General features: G+C 40.0%; 1 protein-coding gene across 1 annotated transcript in view; it reads left to right on the forward strand.

Moving 5' to 3' along the window:
• LOC124120969 overlaps positions 1–18,675 on the forward strand; it is a 260,732-nt gene that overhangs the window by 60,371 nt on the left and 181,686 nt on the right. The window contains exons 5-7 of the mRNA XM_048389199.1: positions 414–748; positions 17,171–17,981; positions 18,277–18,387. Coding sequence (XP_048245156.1) covers positions 414–748; positions 17,171–17,981; positions 18,277–18,387 — 1,257 coding nt within the window. The remainder of the gene's footprint in view (positions 1–413; positions 749–17,170; positions 17,982–18,276; positions 18,388–18,675) is intronic.

Raw genomic sequence — 18,675 nt, forward strand, 5'->3', positions numbered from 1 at the left:
CAGACATCAACGTCATATGTACAGAGATATATGACAGGACGGGGTAAAGGAACATAAAGAAGGGTATACGTAGTGCTCAACTGTTCTTTCAAAATGTATGGCGACTCTCTGATTCGCTAACGCCGATAATAACAGTGGGGCGTATTCATATCCACAGCAGCACACATGCACAAACTTATGTTTTCATATTAACTGTTTCACACACTTCCATTCGGTAGACGTGGCCACATATGTATACTTACAGTCATATAACAACCAACTGTATCGCTGTAAAACTACATTCAGCATGGGAATGTTCAGAATGCCCTACAGTTACACCGTCACTGTGACTTACCGAGGAAGTGTCAGAAGCTATGATGTATAGTTGTTATCCATCTAAAACCCTACTAACAAACTGTGTATGCTTCTTCCAGGTGTGAGCTACTTACTGGCATCTTTTCAATATCAGCATTATACTGATGCAGTTGCAGTGGCAGCTGGAGAAACAGGGGGATCCTTTCTTGTTGATTATCCACAGCTGGGATATAACGTCACAAGGACTGTAACACCATACGGGCAGACTTATGCTTACATAGATTCGTCATTGTGGGTGACGGTGGGTGTGGAAAACAAGGCTTACGTAATCCATGTCTTTGGTAAGAACATGGGCGTTCACAGACAAATTGGAAACTACGTCTTATCTCCCCTCCCGATCTCTGCCCTAGGGTCAAGGTATGTAGTATCCACCTGTCTGGGAGACATGGGCCACGTGGTGTTAGTGATAGCTAGCCACAACCACAAGACGGACGTGGACATCACGCTGATGCTGGAGGGGAACGTCACCTATGAAAACATGACCTACAACGACGGAGACACGATTCACGTGACATTAGATGAGTATCAGACCTTCACGATGAAGAGTGACTATGACCTGACTGGAACTGTAATCAACACAACAAACACTGTAGCTGTGTTCAGTGGGACAATGCAAAACTATTTCTCCAAGGGCGCGACGCAACTATTACCTGTACGGCATCATGACACGGAGTATGTTATGTATACAGGTGAAGTATCCAATTATAGGAACTGGACATACCAGCTACAAGTTATTAGTGATCAGAGCAACACTAAAATTATGTTGAACAATGGATCTACATTCTCTCTGGGTGACAACCGTGTATATCGCCAATACCTCGCCTATAATGAGAGTCTATATCTTACTGCCACAAGGCCTGTCATGGCAACCCTGCGTAGAAACGGCCTATATGCAACTCTGCATGGGTTTGCTGTTGTAGTTCCAGTTACGTATTTCGTGAACAGTGCATTCATTCCTTATACAACTTGTATAAACATACTGACTAAACAACACGTAACGGATATTGAAGTATTGTCTAATGATATAGCCCCTGTTACATTTGACTGGGTGGACATCCCCGGCAGTGATTACAAAGCGGGAAGAAAGTGTTCATATACCAGATACATCGTCCGCTCTGCCAGCAGATTCGCTGTATATGGGTTTTCCGACGACATTGTTAGTGGAGGCTACCGTTTCACTTCCGATCCACCAACTACAGGTGCTGATGCAGGTAAGTTTGAAGATACCTTGCATTTTGAAAAGAATTTAATATCTGTATACACACACCGTGTTTACAGTGTAGAACTGTGTTATTTGTACATTTATCCCTGCATTGAATTTGGAACCGGAAACAGTATGTCGCATCTAAATTTAGAATACTCAAGCCATAAGTGGAACGGCAGCTGGTGTTCAGAAACGACACATTAGCAACTTCTGTCCCGGTGTCGCAAAATAACACCCACCACCTCCCCACGCCGCTCCCCCTGAAAACGTTTATTGGTACAGGCTCCTCCCCAGAAGATTAAATCGGTGTACATTTGTGTATACTCACACGCAAAAGAAACGCAAGTGGTTTTAAGCAAATAGGTAAAAAACCCGGTACCATAAATTAATACGAGTTTTAGCATGTTGTGAAGCCTGATGGTGTTATCAATATTTTTGGTTGCATTTTGGAAGCCCCGAGTAAAAACGCAACATGAAAAACGAATCGCCAAAACGCACCATTTTAATGAATATGTGGGTATCATGCACCCATTTCTCGCGAAATCGAAAACGCACGAACTGTCACGAACTGTAGTGGGTGTAAAACTGTGGCCGATTCTTGGACCTACCACTCCTTGGTCAACAATGCCACGCCTAACACAAATTCAGAGAAACCAGGCTATCTGACGTTTGGAAGCTGGAGAGTCTGTCCAAGATGTTGCCCGTCATTTCAACGTTAACATAACCACAATTTACCGTGTCCTGCATCAATACAATGCTACACAGACCACAGATGACCTTCCTCGGAGCGGTCGTCCTAGGGTCACAACACCTCGACAAGATCGGCAGATGACCCGTCAACACCAGCGACATCCGTTCCTAACTGCAAGTGAAAGTGCTCGACAGACCATAGGAACACATAATCGACACATTAGCCGGGACACTGTTATCCGACGTCTCCGTTCCAATAACCCCAGATGTCGCCGACCTGCACGTCGTCCTGTTCTCCAACCACGGCATCGACAAGCACGACTTAAGTGGGCACAGGGTATCGCAATTGGCGTCATCGTGAGTGGAGGCGTGTCATCTTCTCTGATGAAAGTCGCTTTTGTGTCTCCCATGCAGACGGAGGAGTCAGAATTTGGCGGCGTCGAGGTGAGCGTTTCGCTGACAGAAACGTTATGGAAAGGGATCCATGGGTTGGACCTAGCGTCATGATATGGGCAGTGATTGGACTTAATGCGAGACTTGGACCCATGTGCTTTCTGAATGTTGGTCAAGGTCGGGGACACGGCGTCACTGCTCAGCCATATATCGACCAAGTGATCAGATCCCACGTTGTTCCTTTTTTTGCACAACATCAACAACGCTCATCCCCATGTTGCCAGAGCTACCATGGCCTTTCTGCAACCAGACAACATCCGTGTTCTACCGTGGCCAGCCCTCAGCCCTGATCTGAACCCCATCGAACACTTGTGGGATGAGATTCAAAGACGTCTGCACAATGTGCGTCCAGTCCCTACAACTGCCGATGAACTTTGCACAGCTGGTCTGGATGTGTGCAGGAGGATCCCTAGGGCCTTCACAAATCGTCTGATCCACTCAATGTACAGGAGATGTGTGGCAGTGATCAATTCTAATGGAGGCCATACCAGGTATTGACTGACATTTTGGGTATTGACCCGAAACTGTGTAAGCCCTTAACATTTGAAAAAAACAATTATGTCATCTGCCTTTTAATCCATTAAACTGTCTTCAGTCAATTTCTTTTGTCAGTCTTGCCCATTAGTACTTCTTGTCTTTACTGTTGAAAATAAAAAAACATGTATACTGCATACTCGACTTGCGGTTCTTTTGCGTGTGAGTATATATCCCGCCCCCACCTGTATAAAGTATCCCAATATTTGATTTTGCATATATTGTTTATTTTGTGTTATAAGTTTTATCCCCACAGATTTAATTCTATAAAACTACATTTTTCTTGTGAAAGCCTGTTTGTTTACACAAATATATGAAATACATCATTTGCGATGTTTTGTTTAAATTAATGTACCAGATATATACGTCTATACTATACTTTATTCTACAAAAATATATTTATGTGATTACATGTGCAGCTTGAAATGCAGTAGCGAAACAATCTACTATCAGAAAAGGGATCTGAGACATGCATGTTGTCATTATAATTTTTGTCTTTAACTACTTTAGTAACTTAGGTGTAGGTAAGACAATGCATGTACAATTACTATACCACCAGACTGCAGCCATTGTGAGTGTACTTGACACAGAATGTCTTCATCTCATTTTGAATGTTCACATGTCAATAACATCGAGAGGGCGTCATGACTGAATGTGTGTGAAGTGAGGAAAGAGGATGTGTGCGTTCAATTATCAATTCTGTCAACTTCTGTTTGTTGTTACACTCACTCCAACATTTGTCGCACTTAATCTCTCTGCTTTATTTATTATTTGTACTCTCATTTTTCTTACCATTCATAAATGTTGACTATGCACATTTAAGAAATATTTCAAACGTGTATCAAGTTTGCCGTACAAAACCGTGTTTTATTTCCCTTATATTAGCATGTAAATAGTTTAATTAAGTAAAAGACTTTTGTTGTTGAACTGTTTCCAATAATCACTCAAATTGGTAATACTGACTTTTAAACATAAATTCTATTCAACATATTTTCTTCTCTCCACAACCATCTTGCCCTTTAGAATGTACAGGAGTTGCTGCAAAGGTAATATGATTCAGGTCACTTATAGTACACCCTTTATAAGCATAGTGTGTAGATCTCATTCCGACCGTTTACATTATTTTGATAATCTGAATCGTATATTCAATACTGTGTCTGCAATCAGATATCAAATCATACATAATAATGTGAAAGGTTACGTAAAAGTATACACTTACAGTGTGGTACAGTGGAACCTTTTAATACCAGACGATCGAATAATCGTGTCAACGAATCATTGGTTGGGAGTTATGTCGGGTCGAAACGGCCACTTGTCTACTGGTCCGAGACAAGTGATATATTGGACTGGTGATATTATACAAACAACTAGTTTAAGAAGAATTGTGGACACGTTGGATTTAGCTCGTGACATCTACTGTTATACACAAGAGAAAAAGTTAAACAGTTTACTTCATCTTCAAGTGCAAGATAGTCGCATCGTATTGTATGGTTCAGAGAAACAGAAGAATGAATGGGTTGTAAAATAACTCTTGCCATGGGACATTGCACATGCTCAACATTTCCTCAGGTGTATACAAAATGGACAGCGTATCAGATAGTGTCCAGAAGACGGGATTTACAGATTGACAGGGCCCGGTTGACGGGTGTCCGGATTGATGGGTGTCAGGTCTGTCGGGTACATGTCTGAAGTGACATGGCAGTAAATTGTTCAGACATTATGGGACATGTTCAGCAGTTACTTCACATGCACTGTAGAACGACGAGGATTAACAGTTTTTATACATAAATTCAGTCATCTGTTCATCAAAGTCCCCTTCTCTTAAATTAATTGCTATATGTTTAACATTGCGTAGATATTTTAGATTCCCCAAGACACATGAACTTGAAAATCGAAATTTGTGAAATGGCTTAACCTCTGAACTCTGTGATGTACATGTGGTGTGGACTTTACGATGTGAAACCGTATCTCAAGGAATGTGATTGTTTCCCCTTTCATGCCTGATTGTTTGTTGTTTTGATCAAAGCCTACAATAATCATGCATTTCTATGTTATGTTTGTTTATTTGTTTGATTGTTTGTTTTTTAACGCTACACGCGAGTTGGGACCAGATAAACTAGTGATTGCATCCATGAGCATCCGTCTACGCAATTGGGATATGGTAACATGCATCAACCAAGTCAGCGAGCCTGATGACCTGATGCCGTTAGTCGCCTCTTACAAGTATTATCTGCTGAAGACCCATTCTATCCCGGATCTACATTTGGGGTATGTTTGTTTCTAGAGCCTACAGATGTATTAACTGCTGTCGTCAAAAGGAATGAATTAACTACGGTTATAACAAAGTGAGCCATTACGTACAATCGGGTTAGAGGGACACAGGTGGTCCAATCGTCTAAGCCGTTGGAACTCGCTATGCAGATGTGGGCCACTATGTGCCAGAAACCGATAATCATGGGTTCAAATCCGGATTTGCAATGATTATGTTGCTGTGTTTGTCACAACCAAACCCGTGCTAGTGGTAAAGGTCACGTGCATTGTAGAACGATATGTGTTAAAACATTCAATTATCTGTTGATCAATATCCCCTTTTCTAGTAGTAATAAATGTTGCATGTTCGACATTTGGTTTATATGGTTTCAGATTCTCCAAGACACAAGAGCTTGAAGATCAAAAGTTGTGAAATGGCCTAATGAGTGAGTGAGTGAGTATGGTTTTACGCCGCTTTTAGCAATATTCCAGCAATATCACGGCGGGGGGACACCAGAAATGGGCTTCACACATTGTACCCATGTCGGGAATCGAACCCGGGTCTTTAACCACTAGGCTACCCGACCGCCCTGAAATGGCCTAAACCTCTGGACACTGATGTACACTTGCCATTGACTTGACACGGAATGTGACTGTTTCCCCATCCATGTTGATTGTTTGTTGTTTCACTCAAAGTGTATAACAATGAAGCATGTCTATGTGTATGGCTGTTTCGGTTTGTTTGTTGTTGAACTCCTCACTGGAGTCGGTATCAGACAATCCGGTGATTGACATCATGAGCATCGATCTACGTAATTTGGTACGATGATATGCATAAACTAAGTCAGCAAGCCTGACGAACCGATCCCACCAGTCGCCTCTTATGACAAGCATGGGTTTCTGCAGACCCACTCTAACCCGGATCTTCACGGGAGTATGTATGTTTCCAGAGCCTGCAGATGTATTAGTTGCTGTCATCAAATGGAATAAATCAACTTTGGTTATAGTTTGTTTGTTGTTTTACGCCGCACTGAACAAAATTCCAACTGTATGATGGCGGTTTGTAAATAATCGAGTCTGGACCAGACAATTCAGTAATCAAACCTCTTAAGACCTGCCCCACATTGTTGATTAATTGAAAAACACTTAGAGCGGTGTAAAACACAATTCACTCACTTGATCCCGTCCAGTTAGAAATGGCCAGGTGAAGACTCACTAAACTCTCCACAGTGAGTGAGTTGTGTTTATCATCGCATTGATAATGTTCCACATTAATGCCCAGAGTGTTTGTTTATTTGTAGTTTAACGCCACACTCCACAATAGTACATCTACATAACAGCAGTCTCTAAGTATTCGAGTCTGGACCAGACAACCAGTGATTGACATCACAAGCATTGAGCTAGAAATTTGGATTGGATGACATGCATCAACAAAGTCAGCGAGCCTGACCACCCGATCTCATCAGTCTTACGACATGCAAAGGTTGCCAGGGACCTTCTTTCTTACTTGGAAGCCTAACTGGCTCTATTTCTATTCAGTTTCTTTATTTCAAGTTGAGTAGCAACCATTTGTTCCTGCAAGGCACCTACGACCTCCGCTCAGTCCTATAACAAAGACATCTGACCAGCGTAGAACAACTATTAAGAAAACATGATTCCAAACTGAGCATGATAGCTGCAGTGTATTTAAATAATATCTATACCGAAACATCGCATTTACGATATTTGAGAAGTTGTCTACTGTGGCGTGACATTGTTTTGTGTAAAATACTTATCATTTCCACGGACTAACAATGCCATGAACACAATGTTATTACTGTGACTCAATACTGATCTCAATATAGTTATGGTAATCTGGTACATGGTATATGCTATATATACTGCTTTCTTACTGATATGAAACACGTAGACAGTTCGCGTCACGAGTAATACCTTCAACAGACAACTGATTTGCGACGAGAATGGAGACGAGAGATGGGTTGACAGCCACAGAAATATCCTCTGGTAATGGTATGTTTTTATAACGCTGTACCATGCTGATACGACTGAGCTCTGCAAATCGATGGAATATCGGCTGCGCTTCAAAATCATGATCCATCATAATTCATGCACATTGGGAAACTTTTGTTATGAACTGGTGAAATACACATAGGCTTAACCATTCAGATGGACGCCTGCTCTACAGTGAATCTGACATTTAAGTTGTAAACAGTGTCAATGTGAACATTCATTACACGGGCATATTCCCGTGAACAATGCCGGTTTATTCATCACATGAACACAGTTCTCATTTTACTTCAGAAAACGCAATAGCTACCAGAGAATGTGTTTGTAGCAAATATTGCTTCAGTTACGCTTGTAACTATGTTTATCATACATTATAATTATAATGTTATCGATGAGGTAAACCCACCAGGTAATCTTGGTATCACTATCCGATAAATATGCAAATAAAGTCACCGAGCAGAGCTACGTGTGAACTCCATACAACGATACAATGTCTGCTTCCTCAGTAAACTATTTAGTCAAGTGCCTGGTATGTTCAGATAAGGGCTTCCCAACGTGCCTCATAGTGTAGACAAACATGGCCGCAAATCATTTGGCACCATATCATCATTGGGACAATTCACTCACACACTGTACTTACACGAGGTTTCTAAAGTTACATAGTCGAGCGAAATAACGTCCTGGCATCATCTGATAACGAGGTTATTATCACCCCCGTGTGTTTCCGTATCATAACCATAAAAGGTTCGAATAAAACAATTCTTATTCCACGCTTGTAACTGTAATTGTTATGCAGAACCACATTCAGTTGAAGGCATTTATGATTCAAATCGTTTGATCACGTGGTAGTTTCATATTAAACATACCGCCTCTGTGTTCTGGTAGTAAAACGTCCGCCCGGATAGCGGAAGGTCGGGGTTCGATCCCCTTCCGCGTCATACCAAAAGACGTTAAATGGTGGTACTTGTGCTACCCTCGGCATTAAGGGGCTAAAAAAAAGATTGGTCGGTTCGGAGTCAGTACACTGTGTCTGATTGTGGTATTCATGTTACACTGCGGCATGGTATATCAGTGGACTAGCAATATAAAATGCGCACTAGTCTGGACAAGTACAAACAGCCACACACATGCTGTTGTTGCACTACAGAAGTTGAATAATATTGGACGCGACGCAAAACCCCATCAGAATTACCTCCAAGAAATGTTACAATAGCTGTTAACCCCTTAATATGACATTGTGGGCGAATATAACATTCCACTTGTTTCAATGTAGAACATATATCTAAGTGAACCTTAACCCACTGTAAAACAACCAGAGAAATACCTGCTGAAACACATCACGGCCAATACGTCATTGAGTTGGCTCAACTATTCAATAACATACACGATATGGATTCAGATAAGATGTCACTACAAAGTTATGTACATATATTCGAGTTAGAATTTCTTATTTCTCAAATTTCGTAAAATTAGCAGAGCTGAAATTAAGAACAGCTGAACACTTCTGATATAAAATATGGAATTGTGTTTTTTAACGGTGAACGGAATGAGGCGAAAACATACTACATTACAATATCTGGAAGCCTCTACACAAAATCTAGAGGACACCAACTAATATTGAGACTAAAATGAATATTCCAAAGCCTCGAAGTAAAGTTTGTGGGGACGTCCTTGTAGATGGGTTCAAAATGTGACGCCCATTTTGGCATCCTCCACCCTTTGGGGACACTGCTAAAACAGCATACAGCTATACTAATGCTTGTACTAGGAGGCGACTAAAGGGATCGTATGGTCAGGTCGATCCTTATATTGTCAATCACTGGATTGTCTCGGCCAGACTTGATAATCTTAAGACCGCCGTCACATACCGGGTTCAGTGTCAAAAAACAAACAACACAACAACATGTATACTCACAAAAAAAATATAATCAGATATGCCTTTTTGACTGCCAATTTATTGAACCTAACCACATAAAACCTACAATGCGTGTTAATACATAACTTAGTAATTAGTAATCAAGGCTATTTCAATAAAGTCTTGAATGTTCATTGACTCCTTCTAAGCCGAACAATAACGTCATCATTCAAAACAAGTTAAGATTTTGTAAATCTGGCCAAAATTGAGCAAGTACAAAATCTAAAAGGGTCATTACACTGCCAGTCAATATGATTCCATATTAATGATATTTTTCCGACTGTTTGTCGTTCTGTTTCCAAAGAATATAGTATTTTCAATTATCCTCTGTGACACGTGTAGCCGTTGTTCTGCATTTAATGTTCATACCTCGCATGTGTCGGAAAGATTAAATGGCAGGTGTGAATCACCGATAACATGAAAACATGTTTTCCTCAATTCTAAATAGGGCAATGCTTGTTGATAAAATCCTATCAAATTATTTCCGGTATACCTGGAAATATTATTATTTAGTCCAATTGGTCAAACATCTCACAAAATTGTTTTCTGGGTATAAAACTGCCTATCACAAGATTGAACATCCATATTACAGAGCCGATTCCCTTATCGGTGACACTACAACTGTGAATCAGGGTATGAGGTTTCCGTTATAACTGATTATGTTTGATGTACTTTGTATTGAATCAAGGTTAAACATGCCTCCGTGACACGTAGAGGAAACATGAAGATCACATGTTTGATACATGCCTTTATTTCTCAATAGTGATAACTTTGTTCATATAACAGATTCGTTTTATTCGCAGAAGGTTTTTGAGACACAAGTTAGAAACACGTTAAAACACATGCTGTACACAAGTTATACACAAGTTATACACACGTTATAAAAGTTATAAACAAGTTATACACAGGTTATACACAAGTTGTACATACGTTATACACAAGTTGTACAGACGTTATACACAGGCTGTACACACGTTTCAAGTTAAACATACGTTATACACATGCTGTAAACAAGTTATACACATACGTTATACACACGTTATAAAATAAATAAACAAATTATACACAGGTTACAAACAAGTTATACATACGTTATACACAAGCTACACACACGTTATACACAAGTTAGAACTCGTATGTTTGGATTACAATACAGTGTCCAGCATGCACAATACGCATTGTTTACATATTTGTTATGTTCAATGAACCGGAAAAAATACAGTCAATGCTTATAATTAAATTCGACAACGAAAACATGTTTTATCTGCAATAGTTTAACCCAAACAGTTGTATATATCAAAGCAGACAAAACTGACGAGATTGATAAACATTCCGGGTGTAAATATATACTGTGGCGTGACATGGCTCAGGTGATTGTTTAATTTATGCACATAACTTGACACGCCTACAAAGTCAGTAGCCAATCAACGGAGTGTATGATAAAAACAAAGTTCATAGGACCTGTCAATCAAGGCAAGAGGCGAGAAAAACAAACCGGCCTCAACGACCCGGAACAAATATGCGGCTGTTTCAAATGACATGGTCAGTTACGGCCAGATTCAAACATTAGTTCCCTGAGAACGGAAAGACACAGTTGGAAAAAATGCTAGTTTGAAATGAAACCCAAAGACATGAAAGTTGTTGAACCAAGGCAAGCGGGAGAAAAAACAGGTGGAGCCTGCAGGTTTGCTGTTTCATTCCTTCTCGGCCTTCGCTCTCAAAGGGTTGTTTGGACAATGAATGTGCATGAATTTCTCTAAATGTCTTGTGTATGACGATATACGTGAGCAAAAAGGGATCCCTCCACTGTTATACTGGGATTCCCGATATTCCGTGGTAATGAAAGTAGTCCGCCTCGGTTGGCGTGGCTTAATCTTTTACATTCATTGGGAAATGAATGCAATAACACGTGAGCAGTTCAGCTAATCAGAATGCAGGAATTTCAATGAACACAACGAAAATTTAATTATTCTTATTTGCAACCAAACTAACACTATGTTAAGAGCTTTCAAATCAGTATGAATATATTGTAAGGTTTTAACATGAAATTCAAGTTGTGAAAGTATTATATAGCTTATGTAAATGGATGGTGATGTGGACGTCATGTAAATTCATGATACATTGTATATTGATAAACGAGTCATAAGTGATTCACATAGTTTCATTTTAACATCCATATTTGGTCAACAGTTACATGGGGTCACTTTATGCATATATATCAGGTTACCTGTCACCACCCTGCCAGACGGAGCGTCGTCGCGGCACTTCGCGGTTCAGGCGAAGCTCTGTGACAATGGTGCGATTCATGGAGGTGGCGCTGCTCATGGTGTTCCTTGGAAGCGTTGACGGTACGTTATAATTTGTCAAATTAAAGAGGGTGTAATCGAAATATATTATGGTTGGCTTAAATAATCTTTATCCAATTGTTCCATGGAACGGGTTTATCGTATCGCCGGCGATATCAGACTTTGAACCCACGAGAACAAGAAACCGATTTTGTATTGAAGTAACTATATGCTGCTGGATTTGGTGGTGAAACGGTACATGTCTTCTTATAACTATAATGGACATCGACCATTGTCTTTGATGTTACTTGTTTTTTCGTAATAACATCTTGTGGGGCTTTACTTTTAGCTCGTAAGACCTGATGAGTTGATTAGGAGATAAAATTTTAACTCCGTGTTTCCAACATTGGACATGTTCCAAAATTGAAGACATGAAATTAAACGTTTTCATTCTTGATGACGGGAATCGTACCTGCAATCTCACATATTGTGTAAAGTTTCGTAACCCTCTGTTTTCCCACTGCGCCACGGGCGGGTGAAGAAATCCAATTTTACATGTCGTGACTCCAGTTGGTCCATGATGCACGCGTTTTTTCTCTCGCACGCTATGATCGAATTCCGTTTATACTGCGACACACCATAAGGTGTCTCGATGTTTTCTTATTTTTGATGGTATATCTTGAATTAAGATGGTTAAAAAGCAAGAAAAGACACTACCCCTCGGGAGTTCAACCAAAACCTCTGGGATGGGTTTTCTCCAATACAAAATGGCTGTTAGAAGCTTTGTGGCTATACAATTGGCTCTTCACCTGGGTTTGCATCCCCTCATGGGCACATTGTGGGAAGCCCGCTAGTTGTTCCCCGCTGTTACATGTGTACACTGTTGCTATGTAAATGTATACAGTAGACCAATATCAGTGAAGTGGTGACTTTGTTGCTATTTTTAAACAGCTTTAAAAATGAGGGGATAAATATGTCCGTTTATAACTCCCCGGAAGTCAAATGAGTCCTAATCCGCGCATGAATTTTGGGCAAACCCTACCATTATCTGACATTGAAGTAATATTTTGAGTAGGCTATGGCACGTGTTGCACATTAGCGAGAAACATTGTTGTTTGTGCAATGCAATCTGAACACTCATTGGTCTTAGTACTCCTTGTTGCCATATCGACGTCGACGTCGCTTGATTCGTTGGTTAAAAACACCGACTGCTCGGAATATCGGCCCAATGTATTCACAGCTGATGGATCAGACCAGAGTTGGTATCCGGCAAGAAGTGGGATAAACGGTCCACAATTTCGTAAAACCCCATTTACTGCGATAATGCTCCCGGTTAACAGTAAAACGTACGGCGATTTATATACGGAATGAGATTTAGTTTTTATTTCTGTGTCGAAATATACTGAATATCATCCTTATATATGTCCACGTTCCATTCAGAATAAAAGAAACCCCGTTATATTCTTCACTATAAATGCAAACAGCTTGAGAGTGAGTGAGTGAGTTTTGTTTAACGCCGCTTTTAACAGTATTCCAGTTATATCGCGGCGTGTCAGCTAAATGTGGGAGGAAAGCCCGAAGTGATGCAGGTCTCAGACGTTTACCACTTCGGTGAAACCCACGAGCACGGGTATGGTGCTGACAAACCTAGAAACATAATCAGGGCGAACCGGGATTCGAACCCACAATCATAGGTTTCTGGCGTATGCAAGGGACGCAACTCTGCACAGCGAATCGCGGCGCCTTAGACGACTGGGCCACCCGTGCCTCCAAACAGCTTGAGAGTTTGTAACACACTTTGTACACTAATTTGAGAGATTTCTGAAGACTTTCTGATTGTTGCCGTGAATAAATGAACCAAGAATCGCAATTTACAATCCATTCACTGTCACCATTCACCCATTTATACTCACTAACAATAATTTAATTAAAATAACTGTGCTGAAGCGAATTCCTATTATTCACAGAGGAGTGATTAATCTAATTCATAAAATCCTTTAACAAATAGGTTTCAGTTGTCGCACCTTTAATTCCGCTGCATTAATTTTAGCGTGTTCTATCTGCTTCCAAGTCTTTGTTGATGTTTAAAGTAGAATAGTATTTTATTGTATTTAAAGCAATTTATAAAATGCCTAAATATTTCATTCAGTTCACAAATGGACTGAAAAATAATATCAAGAAGTTCCAGGTTTAAGGCAAAAGAACATAAAGTGTACAATGAAGTTTGTTAATTTTCTTTTCCTCCTATCATTTTCAGCAGCTGGGTGATGAAATTTAACATCAACATGTTTGGATTTAGTTGTCATAACAGAATAAATAGATAGATGTTTCAGTCAATTTGTAATATAATTAAAATATTTAGGCATTTTGTAAATTTATCTCATTTTACACAAAGACTGTAATATAGTGTTCGGTTTGAAATTCTTTTCATACAAATCCATAGCTGTAGAATGTGGACGTTATGAACTGAGAACAAAAGACGGGGAAGGGTGTTATCTGATATATCATTTTCGTCATTTTGAAGGAATGACGGGCGGGGTCGTTTCGAATATGTTAATATATACATCATTCAGAACGATCCACGGAGTTTGTACACAGCATGTTTTAAACATCACCCAGAACGAAAAATGTGGCACTGTGCATATTGCATGTATTACATACTTCAATCAGAACGATACACGGGGGAGTCTGTACATTGTAGGATATAAAATATACGTCACTCGGAAGGAAAGGCGATAGAGAGCGTATATCAGATATGGTATATATACTTCAGCCAGAACGATAGAAGAGGAAGTGTGTACATCGGATAATAAATATACGCCACTCAGAAGAAAAGGCGGCAGAGAGCGTATATCAGATATGGTATATATACTTCAGCCAGAACGATAGACGAGGAAGTGTGTAAATCGGATAATAAATATTCCCCACTCAGAAGGAAAGGCAGGGTGTATAGTGGATATGTTACATACATCGTTCAAAACGATGATCGGGGAGCGTGTGTATCGGATGTATTATACACATCATTGAAAATGGAAGGATGGGGGAAGCTTAATTATGTCGGAAATGTTCTATGCATAACAAAGAATGAAAAACAGGGAAGGATTTGTTTCAAATATGTTACATACATCATTCAGAACGATAACCGGGATCACGCGTATGTACGTAAACGAAATTGATGAGCGACTTTCTGCTTTGCTCTTTCACTATAAGAGCATGATTCTGTTCGCAAGCTATCGGATGTAGAGTAGTGTTGAAATTAATACGCGACAAAACGACTGCGATGTCAGCTGTTTTGATCAGATGAAGACTGTAATGTGATTTGAAACCTTGGACTGACAAATGTGAACAGAGTATCTAAAGTCGCACGATGATTTCTGTTTAGGATCAACAACTCCCGAGACACAATCCCCGGCCTCAACACCTGCAGGTGTATCAACACTACCCACACCTGTATCCAGCAACTCAGGGACTGGCGGACAAGAGTATACTGAAGGTATAAGTATATACATATCTTCTTGGAGTGTGTGTCTTTGGTTTAAAATCACTTTAAATAGTATTTCAGTTATATTACGGCGTGTCAGCTTGGAGTCGGGGGAAAGCCCGATGTGATACAAATATATACAATACAAACTGTATAAGGAATAAGAAATATGTATGATGTTTGCCAGAACAATTTGATTCCTAAACTATGGCATTCAAAGGCTCATTTTTCTTTGGTTAATAACCACCGCATATCTATTATTTGAGTTTGGGTAAATCGTATCAAGTTTGGTTGATCACAGTTCATGGATTATCGTATTGCTGTTTATGGTCATATTGTCTGATGTGTCTGATCTAGTGTGCTCTGGGGAGCGACCCCATCAGTGGTGTAGTGGATAGAGCGTCTGCCCGGAGAGCAAAAGTTCGGTGGTTCGATCACCTGGTCGCGTTATACCTTTCTCGCTTTCTCCCTCTTTCGTTTTCTCACGGTGAAGCAATATCCCCTGTTGACCACTATAGGGGCTGCATATGTTATCTGTTTCAGTTGGGAGGGAATGTTGACATTTTCTCACTATATACCTTAACATAATTTAACTGTACATAGGTGATTTTAAAACAGTCCAGGGATTTCCGCGAAAAATGTAATTGATTGATTTATGGCCCTATTTTGTTTTATGCCGAAAGCGCGTGGCGGGTCATGGCATGCAATATCCCCTTAATAAATTAGTTTAAAATCTAAATATATACTTTTCAAGACTATGATTAGTCATTCATAGGTGGTTGTATTGCAAAGTACAATCTTATAATTGTGGGTGTCCTTCAACTTAGTTTGAGGAGAATATTATGTTACAGTGTGTTATACTGTTATCTGTTATAATTTAATATTTCTTTTGACATTTGATTTATGATCAACTTGTATTGTGTCTCTTGTCTTGTGCAAATTTACAAGTATATGTATTTGCATATAGTAATTTGATAAACACCGCTGTGTTTGAGTGAGTATCGTTTTTAAGAATATTCCATTAATTTCAGGGCGGGGAACACCTGAAAGGGGCTTGGCTTATAATACTTACATTTATTTGTCATACATGATGTGACCACGTATTTATACTGACAGTCATATAACGACCAACTGTATGGCTGTAAAACACATTGTCAATCCGGACGAGTGACAACTACCTCAGCGTGGGAATGTTCAGAATGCCCAACAGTTACACTGTCACTGTGACTTAATGAGGAAGTGATGAACAAAACGATGTGATTTACAAGGAACGCGCGAGAAGGCTGTTATTCATGATGCTGTTGTAGTTGTTTGTCAGATCGTATATTTACAGGCCGACTTGATTTTTCTAAGTGTGTAAAATAACGTGTAATTTGCTTGTGCTCACGTTATATCTATTTTCATCGATGTTGTAATTTGGAACTAGATCGATGAGTGTCTTTTAATATATTAAAGAAATCATGATAGAGTGACTATTGTTCTTTGGCGATAGATTTAATGACTTTGGATAACAGTCACATTGACACATATTTGGTTTGTAACATCAATGTCATGTATGTCAACCCCAGGCACACAATGCTTAGTCGAGTGATACGTTGAAATGTGATCAATTGTCAGAAGCTAGCTTGTACCGTTGTTATCCATTCTAAAACTGTACTTACAAACTGTGTATTCTTTTTCCAGGTGTGAGCTACCTACTGGCTAGTTATTCAGTGTTAGTGGCAGCTGGGGAAACAGGGGGATCCTTTCTGGTTGATTATCCACAGCTGGGATATAACGACACAAGGACTGTAAAGCCGTACAATACGTCTGTTGTTAGAATAGATCCGTTATTGATGGTGACATTGGGTGTGGAAAACAAGGCTTTTGTAATCCACGTCTATGGTAAGAACACGAATGTTTACGGATACAATGGATATAGCATCTTTTCACCCCTCCCGATCTCTGCCCTAGGTTCCAGGTATGTAGTATCCACCTGTCTGGGATACCTGACACAGGTGGTGTTAGTGATAGCTAACCACAACCACAAGACAGACGTGGACATCACGCTGATGCTGGAGGGGAACGTCACCTATGACAACATGACCTACAACGACGGAGACACGATTCACGTTACTCTAGATGAGTATCAGACCTTCACGATGAAGAATGACTATGACCTGACTGGAACTGTAATCAACGCAACACATACTGTAGCTGTGTTCAGTAGGGCAATGCAAAGTGATTTATTCACGACCGTGACGCAACTATTACCTGTACGACATCATGGGACGGAGTACGTTATGTATACAGGTGACAACTCTGGTTATAGGAACTCGACATACCAGCTACAAGTTATTAGTGACCAGAGCAACACTGAAATTATGTTGAACAATGGATCTACATTCTCTCTTGGTGACAACCGTGTATACCGCCAATACCTCGCCTCTAAGGAGAGTCTATATCTTAATGCCACAAAACCTGTCATGGCAACCCTGTGTAGAAACAGCCCTGGGGCATATTTATATGGGTTTGCTGTTGTAGTTCCAGTTACTTTTTTCGTGAAAAGTGCATTGATTCCTTATACAAACAGTATAAACATACTGACTAAACAACACGTAACAGATATTGAAGTGTTTATTCATGATATGGTCCCTGTTACACTGGACTGGGTGGACATCCCCGGCAGTGAATACAAAGCGGGAAGAAACTGTTCATACGGCACATACATCGTCCGCTCTGCCAGTAGATTCGCTGCATATGGGTTTAACATTGACAATGGAGGCTACCGTTTCCCTACTGATCCACCAACTACAGGTGCTGATGCAGGTAAGTTGAACGACACCCTGAATTTGAAAAAGAGTTTTATTTCTGTATACACATACCCTGTTTACAGTGTAGAGCTGTGTTATTTGTACATTGATCCCTGCATTGAATTTGGAACTGAAAACACCTATGAACAGTATGACGCAACACCATGTTAGTATACTCAAGCCATAAGTGGAACCGCAGCTGGTGTTGAGAAACGACACTGTATTAATGTCTGTCCTGGTGTCGCAAAATAACATCCACTTACCCACCATGACCCAGCAACCCCACTATCTAAGATCTAGTTTCTGTTAAGGTTCAGCAACTCCGACGACACAAACCACGGCCTCAACTGCCGCAGGTGTAACGACACTACCCACACCTGTATCTACCAACACCCGGACTGGCGGACAAGAATACGCTGAGGGTATAAGTATAGACATAGCTTCATTGAGTATGCGAGATTTGTTTAAAACCGCTTTGAGCAGTATTTCAGTTATATCATGGCATGTCAACTTGATGTTGGAGGAAAGCCCGATTTGATGCAATTAAAACAATATAAGGAATAACAAACATGTATTTCAAAGTTGAACTCCTAAAATATAATATTAAAAGACTCATAATATATAAAATGTTTAATAATATCTGAATATATCTGTTATTTGTGTTTTGGTAAATTGTATACATTGTCTTTGATCACAGTTTATGGATTATC

This window comes from Haliotis rufescens, unplaced genomic scaffold (assembly GCF_023055435.1).
Source record: "Haliotis rufescens isolate VD_foot unplaced genomic scaffold, xgHalRufe1.0.p SCAF_8, whole genome shotgun sequence".
Classification (NCBI taxonomy): domain Eukaryota; kingdom Metazoa; phylum Mollusca; class Gastropoda; order Lepetellida; family Haliotidae; genus Haliotis; species Haliotis rufescens.